At 43.4% G+C, this 10,655-nt stretch overlaps 1 protein-coding gene across 3 annotated transcripts in view; it reads right to left on the bottom strand.

The window, feature by feature from the left end:
• The window catches only part of RBBP5 (retinoblastoma binding protein 5), a 39,347-nt gene extending 29,342 nt beyond the window's left edge, over positions 1–10,005 (bottom strand). For all 3 annotated transcript variants that reach the window (XM_010854166.1, XM_010854165.1, XM_010854164.1), the window contains exon 1: positions 9,863–10,005. In XM_010854166.1, coding sequence (XP_010852468.1) covers positions 9,863–9,881 — 19 coding nt within the window. In that variant the 5' untranslated portion in view covers positions 9,882–10,005. The remainder of the gene's footprint in view (positions 1–9,862) is intronic.
• Positions 10,006–10,655: the final 650 nt, after the last annotated feature.

The raw sequence follows: 10,655 nt of genomic DNA on the forward strand, positions 1-10,655 counted from the left end.
TGGTGACTGCAGCCATGAAATTCAAAGACGCTTACTCCTTGGAAGGAAAGTTATGACCAACCTAGACAGCATATTAAAAAGCAGAGACATTACTTTGCAGACAAAGGTCCGTCTAGTCAAGGCTATGGTTTTTCCAGTGGTCATGTACGGATGTGAGAGTTGGACTACAAAGAAAGCTGAGCACTGAAGAATTGATGCTTTTGAACTGTGGTGTTGGAGAAGACTCTTGAGAGTCACTTGGACTACAAGGAGATCCAACCAGTCCATCTTAAAGGAGATCAGTCCTGGGAGTTCATTGGAAGGTCTGATGTTGAAGCTGAAACTCCAATACTTTGGTCACCTGATGCTAAGAGGTGACTCACTGGAAAAGACCTTGATGCTGGGAAAGACTGAGGGCAGGAGGAGAAGGGGACGACAGAGGATGAGATGGTTGGATGGCAAAACCGACTCGATGCACATGAATTGGAACAAGCTCCGGGAGCTGGTGATGGACAGGGAGGCCTGGTGTGCTGCAGGTCGTGGGGTCGCAAAGAGTCGGACATGACTGAGCAACTGAACTGAACTGATGAACAAAATATCCTATATATCTTTCCAAAGCAATAACAGAGATCTATATTCACATGATTAAGAGAAAAAAGGAATATTCATTTAAAAATTAAAAACAAAACAAAAAAAACACAATCTTAAACTACAAAGTCCTCAGGAAGGAGCAGAGCATGACTTGCTGTGTTCAGAGAAAGGAAAGCCATATTTAAGATTCTGAAAGGACTTCGCTTGGGGCCCCAATGATTCTGACCCAGCGCTTCCACTGCAGGGGGCATAGGTTCCATCCCCTGGTCCGGGAACTGACATCCTGAAAGCCATGCAGCATGGTCAAAAACAACAACAAAAAAGATTCTGAGGGAATCCAGAATCCTTGGGCTACTTTAATGTATGATTATGCTTCAACACAGACTACTCCTGATTTTGTACTTTTGTTTTATGCACTGGATGGGTTTTTTCCCCTTTTTTTGAAGGTCTGTGTGCTGTGCACTAAGTCACTTCAGTCACTTCCAACTCTCTGCAACCCTATGGACCGCAGCCCACGATGCTCTCTTGTCCATGGGATTCTCCAGGCAAGAAGACCGGATCCTTCTCCAGGGGATCTTCCCAGCCCAGGGATAAAACTGCATTGGCAGGCAAGTTCTTTATTATCTTTACTACTACCTGGGAAGCCTTTTTGAAGGTCATCCTAGTTAATAGGACGATAACAAGGAATCTAAAGGAACACAAAGAGAAAGTGATATAGGGTTATGGTAGCACAAAGCCACTTCCCCCAGAGGTTTAAGGCCGTTTTTACATCCTCCATCTCCCACCATCTAACATTTAACATTCTGTTACAATTAGATTCCTGGGCTTGGTTTTAAAGACCATGGAGTGGAGGAAAAAAGATCCCCAAATACAGCTGCCAAGGAGAAATAAACCCTAGTTGGATTTAACTTCACAATACACTTGATAATTCAAAAAACATGAATGACTCTTACAACAAAAGACATATTTCCAAAACTGATTACAGAAGAAAAATTCTTGACTGGATCAAAGAGGAAAGAACACATCTAAATGTTGTTAAAGACCTGTCATTAAAATAAAAATGTTTTAATGTTTAATATTAAAAAAAGGACAGCAGGCCCATATGGTTTTATGAGCCATATGGTTTTTTTAATGGTTTATTCCTCCTAAATCTCAAGGCACAAATAATTATAATGTTACTCAAGCTATTTCTAAGCAGAAAAAATATAGTGTCTTATAAAACCAACACAACTAATAACAAAACCTGATACAGATGGGTGAAAAAGAAAACAAGTCTCTTTCACTTAAGAACATAAATGGTACAAGGTTTATGAATCACCTATAAATTCTACAGAAAAGTAGTTTCTAGCAACGTAAATAACTATAATCAAATTCTAAACACAAAAAATCTAAAGTCTATTATTCTACCATATAAGAAGGTATACAGCAAGGGGAGTGGGAGGGGGAGGAAGAAGCCCACTCCGAACTCGTTCCAAAGGACAATGCATTCGAATGTATATCCCTGGTCAAGAATGTTTAAGTCATACAATCCTATGAGTGGATACTGAAAAAAAATTTGCTAAAACTCAATAGCTCATTCTAATAATAGCCAATGGAATAAGAAAATGAAACAATTGGTTTAAACATTAATATAGGAAATAACACTATTTCTCTTTTCTGGTATCAATATCTAGAAAACAGAAGAAATGTTAATTTAAAAAACCACTACCAAATTAGTAAGAAAATAAGGTAAGGTGGTTTTATATCAGGAAAACATTCAAACATTAATAGCTTTTCTCTACATTGGCTATTAATATCCAGAAATGAAAATGAAGGGGAAAATTCCACTCACAGTAGTTACAAACATCAATATTTAAGGGAAAATGTAATAAGACATGCCAAGTATAGAGAAGAAAACTATAAAATCTTAGTTAAGACTGTAAAATATGAATAAGTAAAAAGGCAATCTACAATGCATTCTGGGATAGAAAAGCTTAATGGCTTTCTCCAAAAACTAATAAATTTTATGCAATTCCAGATGGATTAAAGACAAATGTAGAAGCAATTCTAAATGAACTACAAGGCTGCTGATATATGATAAAAATGACATTTCAATTTAGCAGAGAATTTATTTTATATGGATCTGAAAGATCCATCTGAAAGAAAAAACAGCTCCGATTCCCCTCTCATATCACATATAAAAATAAATTTCAGGTAAATTAGTGATTTTTAAAGTCAAAAATCTTAGAAAAAAATTTGAGAGATTCCATGTATAATATAGGGTGGGGAAGACCTTAACAAAATTAGAAAACCAAAAGAAAGAGAGAAATACATCTGATTATATAAAAACTGGAACATTTTGCATGGCACAAGTTCCCATAAACAAAAGACTTACAAAAACTGGCAATGCAGACGACGGATGAGAGTTGGTATCTATACTATAAAGCAAGTCTATACAACAATAAGGAAAAACAATCAGAAAGAAAGGCTAAAGAATATGAATAAACAAGAAGAAATAAGATGGCCTCTAAACAAAGGAAAACATCAAATTCAGAGAAATGTAAATCAAATGAAAAATGAGATGCCACTCTCATCCATCAGACAGGAAAATTCAGACAGCGCACTTGCTGGGGGCGGAATGTGAATAAAGGAATATTTTCAGTCACTGTCTATAAAAATGGGAATTGTTATAGCAGTTTGGAAAAGGAATCTGACAGCATCTATTAGAAGCAAAAATATCCCTCATCTCAATAATCCTACAAGTGGAAACCTAAACACAACAATGTACGTAAGGACAAGGGTTTTTAAAGTATTGCTCTTGATTGCAAAAAAAACCCCAAAAAACCAACTCCTGCCGCCAACTGGAAACAAGGTAAACGCCTGTTATTATTAGTGGAATGAACGAACCGCTGTACGCAAACACGGACTGTTGCCGTGTTGTCACTAAGTCGTGTCCAACTCTTTTGTGACCCGCCAGGCTCCTCGGTCCATGGGACTTCCCAGGCAAATATGGATAAATTACACTAATTCTCTTGAAAATTTTTATTTGTGCTACTTAAGTGAAAAAAGACACAAAGTATATATAACCCAATCTCATTTTTTTGTTAACATGTGTATATACACACATATGAATACGCAGAAAGCAAAATACAGAAGGAGATACATGGGATTATCAACAAAGAAAGGAGGCAGGGGGAAAAAAGATCACTTCAAAAAAATAAACATTTATAGTGAATTCTCTGGTGGCTCAGCAGTTAGGACTCCACACTTCACGCAGAGGACACAAGCTCAATCCCTGGTCGGGAATGAAGATCCCGCATGCCATGGCAAATAAAGACATAAGCAAATAAATAAGCACTTACAGTTATAATTTTATACCATGAGTGTGTATCTAACATGAGTGCATTAAAAGTCATTAGCTCTGTCACCTCCTGATGTGTAGAATAGGCCTCCCAGGCGGGTCAGTGTTAAAGAGTCTGCCTGCAAATGCAGGACACGTGCGTTTGATCCCTGGGCTGGCAAGATGCCCCAGAGAAGGAAATGGCAAGCCCTTCTAGTATTCTGGCCTGCAGAATTCCATGGACAGAGGAGCCTGGTGGGCTACAGTCCATGGGGTCGCAGAGGCAGACATGCTTTAGCAACTAAACACTTGCATTGTTTGCACTGTTGTGATAAATATTTATTGTATCTGTTAATTTGAAATGCATAAAGAAATTTAATGAGTTTCTAGACTTGAACTCATGCTGGCTTATTATTGCTTTCAAGTGCTCAAACGTGCATTTATCATGAGCAGCTACCCTTACTAAATGCTTGTGTGTCAAACTCTGTACCGAGATTTTCTGTGCGCTATCTCAGTCAGTCCTCTCCATTCACTGTTAAGTGAGCACTATTGTAATCCATTTCACACTTAGATTAAAAGTCATTTCCCAAACTGACAGTGAAAAACTGGCAAAACTGGAACCTGGCCAAGCAACCGTACTTAACTGTAAGTGCACTAAAGTCTATAAACTTGCCCAGATTTGACCTCAAGGTTACTAGTCTATGATTTACAAAACTCACCTGTCCTTTACTAAAAGTCAAAATTTTGCCCATCTCCTTTATTTCTGCATGTCTTTTCTCTCCCCAAGACACAAAGATCCTCAACACTATTCCACATGCAAGTTCCTTCAAGCCCAAGGAAAATAATTCAACCGAGAGGAGTGAGCTAAGTGACCTACCTAAACTCTCCCTATGAAGGACTTTCCTTCTCAATGTCCAGTGACCACGTCATTTGCCCCGCTGCCCGCCATCCTCCTTGCCTTCACACTCCACATAATGAAGCCGCCTCATTTCTACAGTATTGGCCTTTGATCACATTAGCTTTCCTGAAACTTTTTTCTAAATTATTACCTACAATTCTTTCTTTTTTTGATGTGGACCATTGTTCCTGCTTGGTTTTCGGGTGAGAGGCGTGTGGAATCTCAGCTCCCTGACCAGGGATTGAACCTGTAACCCCTGCACTGGAAGGTTAAGTCTTAACCACTGGATCACCAGGAAGTCCCTCCTGGCATGCTTCTTAAAAGTGGTGCCAAGCAACTATATGCCAATAACTTAAAAATAAATAAAGCTGGTGCCACCCTCACACACTCACTTTCAGCAACACACCCTTCTCTTTTTGAGAATCTGACTTTAGACTGCTTTCAGTGTGAGCACACCAGTTCCTGCAGGGGCCTCCTGTCTTTTTTCTAGTTATAATCCTTTCTCCAAACTGCCGTTTTGCTTTCTGGGCCTTTAGAGACTTCCTCCTCCCAGTCTGATGACATGGAATAACACCTATTCCCTGAATTGCTGCACGCCTTCCTCTTTAAAAATCCTGGTATCAGGAACTCTAAAAGTTCATGGTCCTTTTCTCCCACTGCAAGTATTTTGGACTTGCCAACTAACTCTTCCCTACTGTAACAGTTAGGTCCAGAGTAGCAGTTTCCATTCCACTTCCTCAATCTAACAGGTGATGACAAGAGTCAGCACCATTTCTTTTTAGAGAAATGCAACTTGCAGGTGGCTAAATAACTGATCTTACCGCAACCTAATCTGACACCATGGCTGCTGCAATTACTACATTTCCCTGGCTCCAGTCTGGCCTCCATTATCAATCCTTAACAAAGCTGCTACCTTTACAAATCCTTAAGAAAGCTGCCTGTTTTCTAAGCCCCAAATCTCACCACATCACTTACCTGCTCAAAAATCTAAACAATTTATGATTGTTAGAATCAATCAAAAATAAACAATATACTAAAATCCTAAGCATAATTTTAGAAAGCAATAATCTGGCCCCTACCAGTATTACCATTTTACCTTTAACTCCCCATTAGCACCTGGGACAGAATCTGGCATAATCCACCCTAAGCACCAGCAGTAAGCTACCAGCATGTGAGTATTCATCACATGTCCATGCCTCAAGCTTGGCCCACTGTTCTCTGCACTGGTAATCACCTTCATCATCTTTTCCCTTTGGAAAAATCCTACTCCATCTTTACTGTCTGACTTAAACAACGCTTCTGCTATAAAATCATCCCCAAATTCTACTGCGGCTGCAACAACGCAGAATTAACTGCTCTTTCAGCTGGATTCCCATAATGGATTCCTACCATTTATTTTGGTTCGATATCATACAGTCATTCGTTTACACCCCTCTCCTCCTGTGTGCGCGTCAGTCGCTCAGTCGTGTCCAACTGTTTCTGATCCCATGCCCTGTAGCCCACCAGGCTTCTCTGTCCATGGACTTCTCCAGGCAAGAATACTGAAGTGGACTGCCATTCCCTTCTCCATAGGATCTTCCTAACTCAGGGATTGAACCCTGGTCTCCTGCATCACAGGCTGATTCTTTACCATTTGAGCTACAAGGAAGTCCTCTCCTCCTAGTTCTGCGTATCTATCCAGGGCAGAAACTGTATCTTATTTCAGGGTTTATCAAACATTAGGACCCAATCCACCACAAATGGATAAACCATTCAGTGAGCCACACAAGTTCTTTAATAGATTAGAACAGAAGATACCAGAGGCCACTGAGCAAAACAACAATCAGTATCATTGTGGGAAACTTAGTTACATGTATATATAATGGGTTATGACAAAATATATTTCTTACTGTGAATTGACTTAAGTTTGAAAAACTCTTACTTAAATTTTATCTCTAGCGCATACTGCCTAATACACTGCAAGGCCTCAGTGGCTAAGACTCAGTGCGCCCAATGCAGGGGGCCTGGGTTTGAACCCTGGCCAGGGGACTAGATCCCACACGCTGCAACTAAGACCCAGCAGAGCCCAATAAATAAATACATTCTTTTTAAAGAAAGAAAGTGGTTGCAGAGGTAAAAGTATTTGAAAGTCCATATTAAGAACACATTATCATTCCTTTATCTGGCCAGATATGCTTTAGCATGCTCCCACAATCACTTCTGTTCCTTCCTCCTTTTTATCTGCAATAATTAACTTTCTCACTGTAAAAAATTCAGTCATTCCCATAGAGAATTATATTCTGAGTCCAGTCAGTCTTCTACACTGTCTAACCTTCCAATGCTACTGTTCCTTCCTAAGTTTTCCTGCATGAGACCTCTGTCCCATACATGAAACTCCGTCCTACAACTCTGCTCTTCAAGGTATGCGCCTACTACCTCTCCTCCATCCCCAAGTTTCTAAAAATAAGAATCAACTCTGCCTCCAGTCCATCTCCCACATCTTCCTAAATTGTAATTAGTTTCTGTTCAAGTTGCTAACGAGTCCCAAGTTGCCCAAAAAGTGAGCAGCCCTTTCTCAGCTCTGAGCCTCAACTGCTCCACAATTGCTTCTGTGGAAGCTGCCACACTAACCCCTATTCTTTTACCTTTAATGAATACATATATGAAAAGCACTTGAGATGAGGCCGAGCTCACAGTAAGCAGTACGTAACTGTTAGCAGATATATTATCATCTATTCCTCCTCTTCTCCTTGAGACATAGATTACCATCCAAGAATCTGTCCTCCGAAGTTTCCTTTTCTTCCCCTCCCACTTTCTCCCTGGGTCTTATCATCTACCCACAAGGTTTTGATTAGCTTACTCGTAGGAGTATTATTGGAGAAGGCAATGGCAACCCTCTCCAGTACTCTTGCCTGGAAAATCCCATGGACAGAGGAGTCTGGTGGGCTGCAGTCCATGGGGTCGCTAGGAATCAGACACGACTGACTTCCCTTTCACTTTTCACTTTCATGCATTGGAGAAGGAAATGGCAACCCACTCCAGTGTTCTTCAGGCCCTGGAGAATCCCAGGGACGGGGGAGCCTATGGGAGTCTATGGGGCCACACAGAGTCGGACACGACTGAAGCGACTTAGCAGCAGCAGCAGCAGGAGTATTATAAATCTCTCTCTTAAGTACAAACCTCTCTCCTAAATCCCACGTCAACACTTGACATACCCAATGTTAATTGTCTTTTCCAGATGTTCTTAAATGTTTAGGAACAGCACCATTATCGATTCCCATTATTTTTCACTTCACTCTCTTCCTCACCACCAGCACCACCATCACCATGATATGCAATCAATTTTCAAACTGTCAACTCTACTTTCTCTGTGTCTTTTCTTCCCATTTTCTAGTTCAGATCTTCTGTATCCCTCATCTACTCTAGCCCTCCAAGCTGGTTTCACAACTTCCAAGACTTCCACCCCACACTGCTGTCAGATAAATCTTTTTTTAAAGATAGGTCTGACTGAGTTACTTAGCAGGTCAAAACCTTTTAATGCATCTGCTCTACTTTCCTTAAAAAGCAACACTTCTCAGCTGGGCATTCAAGAGCCTCCAAAGACCAGAAAGCAACAACCCGGTCTCTTCACCTTCTCACGTTATTCACAGTATCCACAACCTGGCCAAGCAGGAAAATATCTTCGGGATTCATTTCACTGACACCTTAGCTCAAACATATTCCTAAGAAGCATTCCTCCCAATATTTTCAACATTTTGCCAGTCTTAAATATCCACTCAAAACTCCAAATCCTCCACAGGTTTTGTTTTTCTTTCTAGATTTCCTTTCTTGCTACTGCTAAGTCGCTTCAGTCATGTCCGACTCTGTGCGACCCCATAGACAGCAGCCCACCAGGCCCCCCCCGTCCCTGGGATTCTCCAGGCAAGAACACTGGAGGGGGTTGCCATTTCCTTCTCCAATGCAGGAAAGTGAAAAGTGAAAGTGAAGCCGCTCAGCCGTGTCCGACTCTTAGCGACCCCGTGGATTGCAGCGCACCAGGCTCCTCCGTCCATGGGACTTTCAGGCAAGAGTACTGGAGTGGGGTGCCATTGCCTTCTCTGACCTGTCTTGCTCTGCCCCAAAGATATTCACTCCCCTCTTTCAGATGTTCTTAGCCCTCTGCTGTTGTTGTTTAGTGGCCAGTCGTGTCTGACTCTTTCGTGATCCCATGGATTGGCACTTCCCAGGCAAGAATACTTAAGTGAGTTGCCATTTCCTTCTCCAGGGGATCTTCCCTACCCAGGGATCAAACCTGAGTCTTCTGCATTGCAGGCGGATTCTTTACCGCTCAGACACCAGGGAAGCCCTTAAAAGCAAAAACCATTCCTTAAAACGCTTTAGGACTGTCAGCGTATCTTCTGAATTTAATTTTTTTAAAAACAGAAACAAACATAGCAAGTCACTGAGAAGTTCTTGAAAACCTGACATCCTTGGGCTATGATGCTAAACGTTACCTGATGAAAACCCAATGAATCAGAGAGAGTGACAAAAGAAAACGTCCTTCCAGCTCACTGCTCAGTGTTTTACACAACGTCCCTGGTAAGTAACATAAACAGAAAGTCAAGACAGCTGGACTCCAGTGCCAACTGTGCCACTTACTTGCTTAGCGCCTTCAGGTCAGCAGCCTCTGAGAGTTTTTCATTTACTCAGTGAGGCACTGCTACTAGAAGACACACAAGTTCCCCTCCTTAAGCACCCATGTTTCACCAAACCCTGACAAGTGCTCAGAGCCTCGCCTCCCTTCCTAGGTTCCCGCCCCAACGTAACTCTGGTCCTGCTCTGGGCTCCTGCAGCACCTGGGATCCCTGTATTCGAAAGTAACTCGCAAACTACCTGTCCCTGTCTTTCCACAACTGAACTGCAAAGCGCGCTCGAGGAGAACGACGCACTCCGCTCGGGCAGAAGCCCGGCTTCCCGCTCCAGTCGCCGCTCCTGACCGAGGCGCCCACAGATCCGTCCAGAGCCGGGTCCCGGAGGCTGCAGGCGCGTCCCCTCCGCCTGGGCCCCTCCTTTCCAGGACCGAAGCTTCCCCAGGACCCAGCCACAGCCCTCCTCACCCAGCAACTCGAGGTTCATGCCTGAAGACTCCGGCCGCCCGGCCTCGGCTCAGCGACGACACCCGCGCCCGCGCCCGCCCGCGAAGCCCGCGTCCGAGTTGGGGGCGCCGCAGAGCGCCGGCGCAGGCCCCGGAGACTCCCTGCCTCAGAGGACCCCGCGGCTTCCGCCGCCTGCCCTCGCTTCCGCCTTCGTTTCCGGCGGGCTATCCACGAATATGCCTAACCAAAAAGAAGACGGACCGCCTTCGGAACCACTTGACTGTGGTATTTTTTTAAGGAACGAAAATGCTGTCGTCACTCGGCTTTTTCCACGTGCCAGAGTTTTGGGCTGTCCCTCCGAGGCTCGAGGTAAGTGAGTTAGAGGGTTCAGGCACAAACTTAGAGGACTCACCCGCCCTTGCTGTGTGCTCCGCGCGCCGTTCCGGCGGGGTGCCTCTGCCGCGGCTGAAAGGTTCCGGTTGGGCGCCGCTGAAGTAAAGGAGCCCGCGGGACAGGTCGGTCCCAGAGATTGCGGTGGGTCTCACGGCGGTCAGGGCGGTACTCAGTCCCTGCGCGCGCTGCTTGTCGGGTACCTGTCTCAGTCTGGGAAAGTTATTTCACGTTTGTAAAGGTATGTCGTCGATCCCACAGAAACGTCCAATGGCATTTATCCAAGGATCTACAGTGTACCCAGCGTTCGCCAGGACGCCGAAAGTGAGGGGGAATGAGAGGTGACTGCGTTCCCTGGAGCTCAACCAGGCAAGGCTGTAATGAGATACCCGAAGCAACGACAGAAGAACGGTTGATGTAACTA

The sequence above is a fragment of the Bison bison genome, unplaced genomic scaffold, assembly GCF_000754665.1.
Source record: "Bison bison bison isolate TAMUID 2011002044 unplaced genomic scaffold, Bison_UMD1.0 scf7180017864338, whole genome shotgun sequence".
NCBI classification, from domain to species: Eukaryota; Metazoa; Chordata; class Mammalia; order Artiodactyla; family Bovidae; genus Bison; species Bison bison.